At 31.9% G+C, this 17,042-nt stretch overlaps 1 protein-coding gene across 1 annotated transcript in view; it reads right to left on the bottom strand.

The window, feature by feature from the left end:
- Positions 1–17,042, bottom strand: part of LOC111040083 (phospholipid transfer protein C2CD2L) — a gene marked incomplete at its 3' end in the record, with an annotated part of 106,357 nt that overhangs the window by 88,766 nt on the left and 549 nt on the right. Inside the window, exon 2 of the mRNA XM_022323813.1 lies at positions 16,697–17,041. Within this exon, the coding sequence (XP_022179505.1) occupies positions 16,697–17,041 (345 nt within the window). The remainder of the gene's footprint in view (positions 1–16,696; position 17,042) is intronic.

Raw genomic sequence — 17,042 nt, 5'->3', positions numbered from 1 at the left:
GTTTAAGAATATTTAAAAATTCCAAAAATATACTTAGTGAATGACTCTGTTCACTTAGTGTCTAGTGAATTATTCAATTGTTCGTTTACTGTACACATTTCTGCGTCTTACATCGGAACATATTATATTCGAATTAGATTTCGAGTGTTTTTTCTACAGTGGTAATATTATATGATTAATAAATCTATTAAGCCCGACACCACGCCTGCATTTGTTGTCTCTGTTCAGCACATCAGCAGTAGTTGACGTTTCAAGAACTAGTGTGAATCGACCTATAATAATGAAACCTAATGTTGAGGAAATTCTCAGGGTCTGTATGTCAGTTTTGGATGATAATTCCATTTTTAGCAATTTTTTGGTGACTTTATAATATAGTATAATATACATATTTATATAATAAAGTACAAGCGCGATTCACAAAAGATCGTAACTCGATTAAAAACTGAATTCTGAAAAATATGACGTATAAACAAGGTCGCGTTATGGATACTAATAGGTTGATTCACACTAATTTTTAAACTAACGACGTTAAACCTGAACTGCTGAGCATACATTGTCTCTCAAGATGGCGACAAAAAATGCTGGAGTAGCGTAGTCTTAAGTATGTTGAAATTTGTTTCTTTTAACTTTAAACGTAGACAGGCACTACAAACCGGGGTAGTCGGATGCAATCCATTTAACGTAAGATACTCATTATTTCAGAAAACAATAGCGCTCTTGAAAATATTTCTTTTGCATAATATTTTAGGTCGTTCCAAAACAACATTTTTGGAAAATATAATATTTTTCACCATTTTTGTAGTCATTATTTTTTAAGTTGTTTACCTACAAGATGACAACGTGCATTTTTAATCTAATTTTTTAAAGCAAAATATTATTCAGAGTATTTAGATTAATATGAACAAAATGTTGGACAAGTAGTTTATTAGTTATATAGGTAACTATATATATTAGTATTTACAGTTTAGATGATCGGAGAAGTGGACCAATATTTTTCGGGGTGCCCTTGCCCCTGCCACTCTGCCCCACTCATCAAAACTAATTACTAATTACAAATAACTCATAAACTTTCCATTCGAAATCCGAGACAGATACTACAAAAAAGAAACATTGTGCTTTGAAATGAGAAACTTAAAATGCATGCCGTCATAAAAAAAAAAAAATTGAAAAATGATTACGGTTAAAAATATTACATCACTTGTATAAAAATGTCGTTTGTAATGAACTTAAACTTGCGAAAAAAAATGGTCTCAAAAACTTTAATAGCTTTTGAAATAATGAGTGTCAAGTAAGATGAAATGCCATTATCGTTCGATTAATTAGCAAAACAGCCTATACAAGGAAATTATCATTTACCTAACATTCGTTAACGTCAGTAAAATCTAGAAATTCGTTATATTTAGTAATTTAATTATATCACGATACAATGATGCATACTCGTACATATAGTGTTTATACATAGATTAAAATTGAATAACTCAACGGAGAAAAGTAAAAAAAAAAATAACACCAAATATTTATACTGATTGTTTGCCGAAAGGAAAAAAAATGTACATAATTTTTAAACGAGCGAAATGATAAAACAATTTCGTAACTTTTTATTCGATAACCACGTCGTCGGTTTATGCAAAATTAATTCTCGCGAGCCTCGGGTGAAATTAATGGTGGCACTAAATTATTTTCGTAGACGTCACGAGGAAACGATTTTTCACCACGACTACAACTACAGTGCAACAATAATAATTAATATCGCCGACGTCGTGTGTACAGTTTTAAATAATCATGTACCGATGTATATAGGTATTGCGGTATAGTTTTGAATGCCGATGAGAATGCAGACGCCTCCCCAACACACACACACGCGCACACGCACACCGCTGGAGCGGACAACCCCGTGTGGTACACATATAGCGGTGATTTGTTCGAAAATAAAAATCTATCGTTATTGTAATATCATATTATTATGATCGTTCAAAACTCTGCACTGCCTACATACATATTATAGTGTCGGTTTTGTTTTAATAAAGTTCGCGCGAAAGCGCTCAAGTGTTTTTGCCATCGGTACATGGTGTGTGCGCAGTGTATTTGCGGAAAATCCTCAGCTTTATGTTAATAACATCACCATGGCAGCCGGACGGTTTACGAGGCTCAAAGTCGCTGTACACGTATTATAGGTACAGTCGTAAAACGTCGTTGGGTCGCGTCGTCGGAGTTAATGAACAGCTGCTGATATGAAGTAGTATTGTACACGTAGGGTCCTGAAATTGCGTGAAATTTATTGTTTTGAAATATTTCGTTTTGATGGAAAAAATAAAAAATGAATTTTAATTTAAAACCATACGGTTATACTAGGTACGTACCTAATTTACAACCATCGACTGCCATGGCATAGCATGCACATTGTACACACCTCTATAAACTTAGTTATATGTATGTTAAGTAAAAACTAAAAAGTGATTAAAAATCATGAAATCGATGAAAATAAAATGTCAAAAGGTCAACATTTTCAGGAAAATGAACCCTACAAAATGGATATCTACAACTCTGTCAAAATGAAAAAATGAAAAAATAAATTGTTTGACTTTTAAAAAAAAAAATTAATCAAATTAAAAAATAAAATATATATTGTAGTCCTTTTCTCTGCGAGTCTAATAAAAAAACACATTTACGATAAATCCTAGCGGGACAACCCATATTTAATATTTATATTATACTTTGGGTTCTAAAATGTCGTGAAATGTTTTTTTTTTGAAATATTTCACTTTGATGAAATGTAAAAATTAATTTCAATTTAAAACTATTGTAAGAAGAACAGTTTACACCAATACTTTAATTATAAATTATATATTATCTACATCGTGTTGGGACATTAATTGTTGATAATCATTCATCAGGTATGCAATTAGTTTGACCATCTAGTGATGATTCTACGAAACATACAAAAAAAAAAAACAAAATTTGAACATGGAATAATTATTTTGTTGAAACACTTCATGAACAGGGAATGTTTCAAGTAGGAAATATTTCATACTCACAACCCTAAACACTGGGGACAGCTGACTACAGTTTTGATCAAATGGGTAATGAAAGTAGACTTATAAGTCTCGAGCAACGAGGAGCGAATATTTTATTTAACATTCAGTGACTGCGCAATATTAAACCACCCATACAAGTCTCCGACTTTTATAAGACGAGCAGAACATAAGTGGAAATCGGGAGGGAGGTTTCTATTTTTTCTATTTCTATAATTTTGTACTTGAAGTTTTATTACTTTTTCGTATGCCAGTGATACATTTTTCGTTTTATATGCTGAAGTAGTATATTATTCGGAGTATTTCAATGAAATCAAATTTCAGACAATTAGTTCATTATTTATAAGAAGGTATATTTAAAGTTTGGACTAGAGGAGTGCTTAGTGGACGATATTTCGTAGAGTACCCCGCACAACCCAACTCTGCTCTCCTAAACTTTAAATACTTGTAACTAACGAACTACTTGTCAAAAATGTGTTATTTACAGATCAAAATACTCCAAATAATATTCTGATTCGGAATATGAAATGAAAATTGTATGGCACCATACACGTGTAATGCAAGTAAAAAAAAATATATGATAACCGCATAAAGTGAAAAATAACAAAATTTCAAAAATGACACAAAATTATGTGAAAATGTATTTTCTAAAAAGTTGCAACTTTTCAAAATAACGAGTGTAAACACTGGAATTGATCACTATGTAAAGTAACTTTTAATTATAACATTGTTGGAGTGCATATAAAATTAAATACGGTTTAACAAAAAAAATTTAATTTTTTCATTAACCTACCATCCCTTTAAAGTTAATGTTTACAAATGCACAAATAAAACAAACATGATATATTGCAATATACTCATATTATACGTATGGTATAGGATAAAATAAGTAGCCTAACCTAACCACGGGTAATAAATCGTTACCACACCGCACGCTTGCTGAGATCTTATCAATACATTTGTATCTTGTCTTCGGGTGTAAAGGTTAGGTTTTATAGAGATTTTTTATAATTACCTTCACACAATAATATGCGAATTTCTGTTTTGTGTTATTATGGTTTGAGTAACTAATTAGACTTGGCAAAAAAGTAAGCCATAAGTTGGTAGATAGGTGAAGGTATAGTGGCGAAGAAGCGTAAGGACGAAACAGTAGTTTTTTGTCTTGGAATGTTTTTTTTTCGTAACGCTTCTTATAAAATATAATACTAAATGCATATATCTAAGAAAAAAAGTGTCTTTAAAGTCGCTTTTCTCATTTAATATTTTTTTTTCTGCTTAAACTAAACAAATTTAAAGTTTACTACGAAATATTATAAAAGTGTCTGTTGTGAAACGAACAAATACCATTAACTTACTATAAACTTAATATTCTATATTATGCAAATGATAATAGCGATAATTATTCGTCTGGTTTCGATATAATGCCTATGGAGTAATTATAGTATATTCATTATTAAATCGTCTGGAAGTGAGGTGTTTTTATGATGTAAATATTATAAGTAGCGTATTTTTTTTTATTTAACTACAACCTACGCATACGTTTTGTTTTAAACACTTTTTGTCTAAGTCAACTCGAGGAACAAAAAAAAAAAAAATTAATATACACTACAAGTATTCGTATATTAAATTTTGTGGTCTTAATGACGTCATTGAAATATATTTATATTTTTTTTTTATTGATATATTCCAAACATTTTGATTGGACAATAATCGTCATAATATTATCGTACTCTGAGTGTTATTTTTCTCAGAGATAAAAGCTTTTAAAGTTTTTAAACACATTTTCCTAGTATTATGTATTCAATGTTTGAAACTCTCGTCAGTGTCAGAATCCGAAATCTGTTTTGTTGATCTTAAAACGACATACAATCTACGATTGCTCTCAGTGCAAAAGTGTGGTTTCGAATTAAAATTTCTGGTTGTGTGACAATTCCGTTTCTGTTAATCTTGGTATCACAATGAATAAGAAACAATAATAAATTATTAATAACTGTATTAATTTTCTAATAGCCGTTGCCGTTTCGTTCAATAAAAGAAAATAATAATTATAATGAATTGAACCGAATACTTAATAATACAAAACAATTTAATAATTGGATTTTAATTAGCCCAGATATTTTTACTAATATATAATATATTAAAGAATATTGAGCTGAAAGTAATACAATTTTTCTTTTTAATTAGGTAACAGGCACATAATATTTAGGAAGTTTTAATACCATTTTCTGAAATTTAAAATTACGTGTATTATGATCTTTACAATTCGGGATTCTACATTGGCACATTGCACAACACTATACACGTGGACAGTGTTTGGGAGTATCTTATCTTTCGTTACAAGTCACTGTGACTGAATTACATTTTAAGTAATTTGATGGTAATTTTTTTGTAAGCATTATTACTTTAAGTTACTTTTTTGTAGTAGAATTACTAAATTACTAGTTAGGTTTTCTGTTTGAATCCATTTTAAGAAACAGTTATCAATACATGCAAATAGATCATACAAGTACAGCTCTCTAAAAGTACATACATTTTTTGTAATAGTTATTTTATAAAAAAAAAGTGTTTTGTTTTGTTTTCGATATCCCGAAAAAAGATTTTAGTGATGCAAAGTCTGTTGGAAATTCCATATTGTCGATTGTCATCACGTAGCTAACTTAATTATCAAGCTCTTTTAACAAAAACAATACAAAAAAGTAACTTTAATTGTAATTAAGTTACCTTTTAAGGAGGCTGGAGCCCAACGTGTTATAAATAGTAATATTCAGGCTTTTCCTAAAGTAATTATCTTTGAGCTTTGTTACTGCGTGAGAAGTAAATTAATGTTAGTTTGTGTAATTAGTAAAATTCGTTATCAAGCGCCGATAACCTAACCTAACCTAACGCACAAGCATATGTCAATGGCACAGATTTTATCAAAATATTGGCCATGTTATTCAAATGACAAAATTCCAAAAAGCTAGCCGGAATTGAAGGACTTGGATTTAACTGATTTTAATTTTGAAAATGTAGTCATTGCATTATTAAGGGATTTTGTTCATCCAAATTCTTCGACAAAATATATGCGACAAATATTGACAATTAAACAAATAAGAATTTTGGTAATTTATACGTTAAAGTACATACATTTTTGTAAAAACGATAAATTCCCATGGCCAAGCTTTAGTAGAGTTTTTGGAGATTTTTAATAAGTTTTCAAAATAAAAACCATCGAACCCAAGTCAAACAGTTTTGTCTAGCTTTTGGACTGTTTTTCTTGATTATTTGTACCAGCTTTGTTAACTCAAAGTACTGTAACTCGACCAACTAAAAAAAATAAATTCGAAACGATTTAATTCGACTCTTGAAAGGTTATTATCGTATTGTAGTTTAATTACAGTTACTATATCTTCCTCAACTCTGCAACTCCGAATTTTTGTACTTAGCCACAATATTGTGACGACGTTTAATCTCCCGCAGAAACATGTTTCCGACGTTTTTTGACAGCGTATTAAAATATTGCGAACATTTTTGAAAAATATATAATTTTGACGCGTGTAGTCGATTACAGATAAGTGATAACTGAAAACCATATTTATTGAACCACCACTGTTAACTCACGATGACACGTTATACTCTCACTTCGGGCTCAAATTATTAACGGTTAGGCCCGTCCGTTGTTTTTCATCATCTATGACGAGCAGTGACGGAAGGCTAACGAATTGTTATCATAATTATAAGACTCGCGACTTATGACTTATGACCTCATAAGTCACAATTTCATGCGCACGACCTCCATCGCGGTCTGTAATAATTATTGTCACGCGTCTGAAATCACCGCATACGCACGGACAACAACAGAACTCGCACAATAGGCAGTACAATAATATCATATTATTATTATTTTCATTATTATTATTATTATCGTCATTGGACGACTTAAGCTCGCCGACTAGCTTCCGTTTGATTGGACAAACCGTCGTCGAATCGTCATTGTCTGTTTCCGGGAAAAGCCCACACACACACGAGTGCACAAGAACACCACACCAAACAGACCTTTGACACGAGATGAAACATATTATAAGGATATATTATATCATATATATATGACACTCGGGAGGAATCGTTTCGTGCGTCATTATCGTTGTTATTATTACTGTCAATAATATTATTATAATACGCACGATTGAGCGCACAAATACCTCGAGAGTACGCGATCGACTTTTCAAAGTGTATTGTGCGTTTTCGAGTTAAACCGATTAAATTCGAATCAAATGTCACTGCAGATTACCGAGTTTCTTGCGACCATATTATTATTATTATTATTATTATTATTATTATTATAATTATCGTTATTATAATAAATATCGTATGACATAAGTCTACTGCCGAAAATCGGTCGGCATTATTCGGCGGGTGAGTAAGACTACATTGTATATTTTATGAGTCGCTGCAGTAACACGGTATACCTACAGAGTACTAAGATATTTCCAATCCTTCTTAACTGTAGAGAACTGGGTTGATTCGAGCATTTTTTAAATTTTTTTAGCTACCTAAATATATCGAAAACAGAAACGCGACACGATGTGTAATAATGTACCTAATATCTTTATTCATCGATTAGGACTGACGGTGTTCGATTCGAATACCAGTACTGCGGTATTAGAATCGGTACAGGTATGGACCGGTGTACCGACATACCGGTGTAGGGTATACCGGAATAAAACCGTAGGCACAAGCAGGAAAACGCACTAATACTGGAATACCGAAAAATCTCGATAGGGTTTATGGTGTTAAAATATGATACCAGTATATTGTGGTATGTTTGAACCAGTATACTAAAAACCATGTTAATATAACCAATGATATAACCAATGATGGACACTAACTAGTTAGAAAGTTAGAAGTTACTTTTGTTGCTAGATTTTAACTCAAATTGTTACCTGCTTTGTGTATTATCTTGTTTGAATAATTAATAACAGTAATAACGTATACATATAATAGTTATATTTTTCCTTACCTAAACATTGAGTAACTAACTATAGCTATTTTTTTAAAAAAAATCATTTTTATTCAGAATTTTTTTTTTTAAATTTACTTTTCTTAAACAATGTAGGTTTACAAAATGTATCACCTCCGAAAATTTAAATTAAAAAATTTTGAACAAACACTTACCTTTCTTATTATAATAATTTAAAATATTTGATATTTTTTATTGTTGAATCATATTTATTGCATTTTAACTATGGTTATGAATATGGTTATAGATTAATAAAATGTTTTTCTTAGCGCTTAACTTTTTTCTGATTTTCGAATAGTCTCGATTGTCCTCCTTTGATTTATTTTTATTTATTTATTTATTCTTTCCGATCATCGTACAGATCATGATACGGGTTTATCACACGTCATAACTTTTATTATTGTTTACACCTGTCTATACTTCAGTATTCTCAATGAAGTGCTAAATTTTGGTGATTATAAACCGATATCATTTTATTTTACATATTTTTTTTTGGTTTTCCACTTTGAGTTAAAACCAAATGTTATGAACTATAATGGTACACATTTCGTACCCCGATTTAAAGGTAAAACGAGTTCTCAATGTCATAGAATATAATTTTTAGTTTTATTTTGTTTTAACAATTATCGTGCAAAGTTGTAATGATAGTAACACATTTCTCGTGAATTTGCCTTTATTTTATGGTAAAGCATATATATTTAACCAATTAAATTAATCATCATACTTGGCAAATGTAGTTTTGATTCATTATTTAATTAATATTTTTATTATCATACATATTCAAGCATAAACATTTACATTTGACTGTTTTTGTTTTGTATAATACATTAATTTACACATTAATTTAGTAGGTACCAATGGAGTTCGCATTTATTTTGAATGTCACAAATGTACATGTGGAATTTGCATCTTATAAATCTGACCCTAAAATAATTTGCCTGAAAACTTTTGGAATTTACATGGGCCCATTTCTTAACAAATCGAGTACGCATTTCATATATTATATTATATTATCACCTATTGTTACACTCTACTTCGTGATTATACCTATGACTTCACTATTAATTTTGGACTTATATAATATCATTTTCAATGACCTAAAATAATTGCAAGCATTGCACATGACAAACATTGTTTACCATTAAAACAACAATAAAAGCAGGGAGAATTTTTGCAACCAAGTCGTTTATTATAAATGTATAAACTTATAAATTTGAATGTTAATAATACTAATATTGCACATATTGAAATTGTGGATTTTCAGAATTATGAAAACTTTGATTCAAAAAATTTATTTTTAAGTTAATATTTTTCTAAACTAATTTTCAATTTCACGATTTAAATATACCTATTGTTAGTTAGGTATCACGCTTACTTGATTGCACTAACTTAAGGTAATTTCTCTTCTCGAACTTACAAACCATTGCAGATTATCATAGATTTATAATTCAACCATCGATCAAATTACTATAATAATGTACATTATTCAACCTTTTTTTTGTGTTGTCCAATAAATGAATTCAAAGAACTCAACGGACAATTTTCTGACACTTTAGAATAGGAATTTATTTTGCCATAGAGAAAACGTGTTTTATACACAAGCAAATTCCTAAAATTCCTCACTACAAAAAACAGACCGCAAACCACAAGTTCATGAACGATATTCTTTTGCATAGGAATTCGCCAAAATATTTTAAGAAAAACAACAGTTATTTTCATTTACGGAATGATAAGTTGTGAACTTTTTTTTTTTTTACACTAAATTATTCTTTTAAATAAAATAATTTTTGACGTAGTATTTTCCTGTGCCTTGAGATGATAAACAGTCAGGGCTAGTGATAAGGAACGTTTCCATAGGCCGGTCAACACCTGTAATTTCTGAAAACCACTAAATATTTCAACCGACGAGTACGTGTGACATATACGAAGATTTTGGGTAAATTTTACTGATTGAGAATTATTTTTCAAAAAAATACACAAAATAGCAAAACCATTAGTTTTTTCTATTCTTGCTATTATGAAGTATTTTTGTTTTATTTATTTTACAACGAATTTGTTGTGAGTAGAATGGACTATAGTATTGTTGGTAAGACAGCTATATAAAATACAGTCGAAGTATCAAATATATGGAAAATATAATATTATTATTATTTCATATTTGTGTGTTCGAACACTTAACGTTATAACGATATTTATACAATGTTATTGTAATGTCATACAACATAAATAAATATAACATTTTTATTGAAGTGTTATGAAAATTTTGTGTGAATATCATTAGTATAACTTAAATTGACGAGCTAAAATATTAGTTGTCTTACACAGCAGCCTCTATAATAATTACTTTATAAATTTCGTTTATCCACTAAGACCTCAAACACAGGACTAGTGATCACAACTCTCCGTCACACACACACACACACACACACACACACACACACACACACACACACACAAATCGGGGCGGAACGACATAATAAATATTACGGTTATTTTAACGTCATCTTGTTTAAGTGCACAAATATTTCAAAAAAAAAAAAAAAAGGGGGGTCTCGCTAAATGACCGGCAGATTATCTCGTCCGGTAATCGGTAAAACAACATAAACATAATTATTGCTAATTGATGGCTGTACAAACACTTTGCAGCCGTATTATAATGTTATATATCATTATGTACACTGCCGTACACAATTAACGAGCAGCTGCGAGTCTTCTTGAATATATTTAAATTTAATGCGAGATTATCGGCGCACGGCGTACGCAATTAATTTGGACCTCACGCAGTCCGTGTACTGTTTATAAACACGCCGTCGCGCCAATATCAAACACAACAATATTGTTATACATTAATAATGTTATAAATTACCATTATTATTATTATTATTATTATTATTATTATTATTATTATTATTATTATTATGTAAACGCTGTTCGGCACGTCAGTCTTCTGCGTCAACCGCGTGTCGCCGGAGACGTGCGCGAATGGCTTTGAAATACTGTTTCAAAGACCCGAGCCCGAAACCACCGTTTAATAAAATATAGGCATCGTATTCGGTTTTGTAATGATAATATTATTATATTATATCGCTGAGGTGGGCGTCGACTATAGATACGCGCAGTAAAATTCTTATCGATAAACCCGATCACTAGGCATTTGGACCGTCCATTGTATTAAATCAGAGTTCCTCGGTTGAGTTACGATTGTGTTTGTATTATGACAATGCATGCCTACACGATTGGCGTGCCTACACGCCTATGTGCCAGCAGGCGCGGACTGGCTGGGATGCTGGGATGCTACAGCACCCCTTGCCCTAAAATATATTTGCCCCCATCGGCATAAATGTGCCCACCTAAAATTAATCTGAATTTTGAAGGAGGAGGTTAAAATTCTCTGATAGAATCGTAAGTAGATGTAGATCTATTATTTATGTAATAACTTATAAGTAATAACTATAACAATCATAAAGAAAAAAGAATACATTTAAAGCAGGTAGCCAATAAGGAGATAGGTAAATTAGTTTGAGCAGCTTTTTATATACATTAAATATACTTTCTTAATTTATTATTAACACAATCTTTATAAGAGGAACTTAGCTCTAATTGTTATGGTGCGGGGGTTTGTGGGGGGGGGCAAAAATTAATCACAATTTACTGACCCTTAAGTTTGCCGTTGCTTAACCTTGCCTTGCTGTTGTAATTTGGCACCTATTTACATTTTCAACGTATTTATAATATTTTATTAAAACAAAAGAAAATGTTTAAATATTTTATAAATAATACCTATTATTTAAAATTTGTTTTATTTGCCCTTTAAAGTATGTAGCATAACGCGCCCTTTTTTACCAGTCCTCGCCTGTGTGCCAGGATGACACAACGTCTCCGCTCTGCAGAATCGTTTTTCGTTTGCAATGTCTTGCGATCGAATTCAAAATATGTTAAACATCCATTACCGCGACATACTCGTAACACACAACTGTACAGCAGATCAGCACCCACTTGTCCACCCTTTATTGTTTGTATAGGCCCAAAAAAAAAACACCGGCCACAGGTCATCATCATCAGTTCACATTATATTTGCGCATCGCTTACGGTTGTGCGTTTATGGCTTAAACGGAGTTGTATAATTCGATTTCCTTAATTATAGAAGTCGATGGAAGATTATTCCGAGGCGTGCAAATGGTTTTTATACTTCTATAAAATAATTGTATTCAACATTCGTTAAACGAAATTCAATAATTTACTGTCAACTGCGTTAAGTTAATAACATACGTAGGTACATGTCTTCATAATATAAACTTACCTGTTGAGTTAAAAACTTTTATTACTTGTTAACTGCCTACTACTAGATACTATACCCACATCGACTTATAACAATACGTGCTTAGCGTGCAAGTCAGGTGACTTAACTAAATCAAGTCAATTATTTTCATCAACTTTCCCAACTTAAAAGTTTGGAGAACCATTACGTATAAATTAGAATGGTACACGGACATTATCTTATTATTCATTATTCAAACTATACTACAGTTTTACACTCTATATTTAAGTTAGACATAATATTAGCATATGCATAATACAACGCTATTATAATATGTGATCATGCCATAGATACCTACGTAAAATACTGTTTTATAATAAAGTTTTTACCGATCGTCGTTGGGATAAAGTAATTTTTTTGGATGATCGAAACTTTACAAACTCAAAAGCTAAAATATCGGTAAGTATTCAAATATTATAGATTTTTTTTCCTATCCGTATAATAATATTGTCTACCGTGTCACAGTGTGACTATTTAAAATGCACGGAAAATACTAAGGAAAAAAACTTGATGGGTCTATCGAGGAAACATTTTTTGAACACAATACGAAAAAAAACTAAAAGTAGTTTTAGGGCATGGAACTTAGTGAAAAAAATATTACATATTTTGAACGTGAGTGGTAAGTTACTTTTGTTAGAAAGTTGTAAGTATGGAAAAATATTTATCTTTTTTTATATTTGACATGTTTGACAGCTTTACATTTTATAATATATGATCAATTTTAGACTAAAACCTTTTTATAGGCTTACCTCTATTCGGAGGATTTTTTTATTGAAAATATATAGGGAAGTTGAAGTCCAGGTTAGGTTGGGTTCTCTTGAGAAACGTTTTGTCGTTCTACACAATATTAATTGTATTTATTTAATTATATTTAAAGTTCATCTCGAGTGGCAAACACTATGGAATAGTACACATAATTTCATAAAGAAATATAATTTTAAAAACATTTAACGAATGATTCAACCTAGTTATCGAAAATAAATCGAAATCAAATAAATGTTCATTACTTAAACGTAAGATTCTATTAACGGGTGAACTATTTAGTAATAAAGTACAATCACTAAATATGATCAACGAATAGGCGGTTTTTAGTGTTGGGACAGTATTCATAGATAGACCTAAAAACCGATGTGCTCAAAATAAATCAAGGCAGCTGATACAACAATTTAACACTAGGAAAACGCATTTCCTAAACATGTTTGTATGCTAATGACCAAAATACTTTCAAAACTTTCATAAAACTGTTAAGACTAATAATATTATTATTAAAAATTATTACCGTTTATAAACATATTTACTTTTAAGTTGTGTTTTTTTTTTTGTTAATTTGTGGAACATATGAAAAAACATTAATGACAAAAAATTCACTGGACAATTTTCTCTCGATTGTTAAAAAATAAAAGTTAAAACAAATTTCCTAAAACTTGTAAAAATTACTCTATAAGTCACAAAAATTAGCTAAAAACCAAAAAATACCAAAAATCCAAAATAATAATTATAAGGTAGTAGATTTGTTTGTGATCGAAACACATTTAAACTGAGAAAGCATCGTCTATGATATTTCAAAAAAAGATGCTAAAGTCATCAACAACCAGGACCCACTTATAATATTTTAACCGACAATATTATAATGCGTCTTCGTTGTTCAGTCTGTAATAACGCACCTATTGCGTTAAACTATTGATTTATTACAATTTGACGGACTGAGCCGTGTTTTTTGTACGGTAAAATAATAGTTACAGTAGGTACATGAACGCATTTTCATAATATAACAAATAATATATAGATTTACAATATTACCGTGCCTATAGGTTAAACTTTTATAAGACAGCACTCTAAGTTGTTAATTTAGTTTAAAAGGAAGCCTTTATGGAAGCCTTAGTATGGTGATTCGTAAATTATATTTTTCGGTTGATGGTGGAATTGGGTAAAGTGGGTAAAATGTTGAACAGCTCTTCGTGGTACTTTATAACAGATTAACAGACGGCAGTGTGGGCGGCGCGTCCAAAAGCGGAGATAGTCTTATGATATTATTAATTATTATTGTCATGACGTATACACAAAAATGAACGAGGCTCTTCAAAATCGCATTCGCGGGTTAGACGGGTGTGCCTGAAGTGTTTGGTTACACCCGAGACGAAATGAACCAGCGTTATCCCTCGGAAACCACTGCAATAAGGTGAGAGCAATGAGTGATCTCGGACAGACAAAACAAATAGAAAGGAAAGGATTGTAAACGCCAGTCGGACGACTGTAATAGCAAAGTCTAATGCCCGTTACAAAGCTAATCGATTAGGCAAGTGAATTACTAAGATAAATAAATTACATTAAACACTACGCTAAAACTATAAACGGTGCATAATTAATATTTATTTGAAACACAAACGACCCTTTAAGACTATACGTATTCGATTCAGCGATCCAACGAAATTCCCCGACACACAGAATGAGAGTTTAATAATGTATAGGTACTCATACATATAAGCTGGATGTGAGTCGTAATGATACCTACGTCATCATTATAACGACGATACGGCACAACAGTGATAATATTACGGTCAGAGACGTATAAACACTTTATATACGAATCGTAAATATTCGAAAGGACTAGGTCTCAGAGCGGCGTTATTAATCGTTTGAAAACGATTGGACACAATACCGCATCGGTGTATCCACGAAATATTGGTGGAAATAAAATGAAATGTACATAATAATATGTTAAAAGTAAAGTTTTGGACGCACATACTAGTTCAACAAAATACTTTGAGACACGGTAACTTAAAAAAAGGTCTAATCTAAAATGCAGCCCCGGCTGTTGTACGTATAATATCATGTCCAAGATTTTTGAGATATTTTGTTTTGCATATTATTATTATCCGAGTTGTGGGGCCGCCCAGTTCGTATTTACCATTTCTAGATGCTTTTATCACACATCCATACCCATAATATATTACTATCGTTGTCCGTATAATAATAATTACAGGTGACAATCATAATACTATAGGTTTAAGTTTAACATTTTGTCATATTACCAAATTTATTTTATGAAACTTTCCAAAAATATATTGTTATGGAAATAAAAATGTATTTCGCTCGTCTATCGTGCAGTAATTAAACTCTGCTATCAACAAACATTACAATAAATTATTCCAATTCGTCTCTCAGTTCCAAGTCTAACTGGTTTACTTTATTTTTTAACATTAACTCTATCGTACTTTATTTTAATATTAATGTTTCATTGTTCATAATATTTTAAGACCTTTCTATCGTGTTACTATACTATGGTCGATTGTTTAGTAATAATAGTTACAAAATATTTATAAAATTCGAATTTATAAAAAAAAATATATCCATCAAGTTATTTTAACCATACCGCAATGTACGTATTTAAGAAAAATATTACAAAGTCTTAAGAATTTAAAAACGACTTTTTCAACATATCTACAGCAATAACGCTAGCAGACTGTAAGAGTGAAGAACAATAAAGGAAGTTCAGTAATATATAATAGAACAAAATTATTACAGGTACCAATAAACAGGTCTTTGAAAGTCATCCTGATTTAAAATAATATTATTGTTCTCAATAAAGTGTTGTTCTATTTGATTATTTTACAACTTACGACTATAATACTAATGCACGCAAACTCTAATAAAATATTGTCAAAGCCAGATTTTAGCACGAATAGCATTTTGCGGGTTCGGGTTACACGTGGATATCAAAATAATATAATAAAGGTTAAAATCGGGGCAGTCATCAAATTCCTAGGACTTTTCTAAAAAAAAAACCGACTCCAAAGCTAGGGGTATAATTGCAACGATGTGATGTAAACGTATTTTTGATTTTGGCTTCGGGGAAAAACCGCATGAGACAGCGGCTTTTGAGATCACCCTTTTATCAGGCGATAAGACGTATGTATATCTTTACGATACGAAATCGTAAGTAATAAGCAGCATAGGTGTGTTCGACTTTTCAATTTAAACACAGATGACGCGATTAAAAATATATTTTTCACATAGCCATTTTCTAAACGAGCATAGCGCCCGATTATTATTGGTTAGGTTTCTGATTTCCTGCACAATATAGTTGCTCTCGATAAAGCATTGTCCTGTGCGATAAAATATTATCAAAAACGGCTTTTTGCACGAATAACATTTTGCAGGTTCTCCGGTTGTTCGGGTAACGCGTGGTATGCAAATAGCGTTAAGATCGATTAGGACAATATTTCTACGACTTTCCCCCCCCCCCCCCCCCCCCCGATGAACCCAACGCCATACCCGATAAGAGAAGCCTCGGGCTAAGTACCCAATACTTTAATTTCGTCATACGATACAAAAATTTGGACTCACTTCGGCGAACGACTTTTTGGTGTACTCGTTGAGGGCGGACGTCCACTCGCCGAGCAGATAATCGACGGCCGACGGTTCCCCTCCGCTGCCGGCCACGGTCGCGGCCGCGTCGTACAGCCACTTGAACACGTCGTTCGTCCAGCGCACCGCGTCCTGGTCGTTGCCGGTGGCCGCGGGCGGCGGCCGGCGTTGGTGGTGCTGCGGGTGATGGTGGTGCATGTGGTGGGCCGCCTGCTGCTGTTCCGTCGAGTACGCCTTGCTGGCGGCCGCGGCGGCCGGCACGGCGGACAGACCGGCGACGACGCCGGCCACGGCCGCGGACGTGCGGCCCGTCTTGGAGCCCAGC

The sequence above is a fragment of the Myzus persicae genome, unplaced genomic scaffold (genome assembly GCF_001856785.1).
Source record: "Myzus persicae strain clone G006 unplaced genomic scaffold, MPER_G0061.0, whole genome shotgun sequence".
NCBI lineage: Eukaryota > Metazoa > Arthropoda > Insecta > Hemiptera > Aphididae > Myzus > Myzus persicae.
This window is presented reverse-complemented; position numbering and strand designations above follow the sequence as displayed.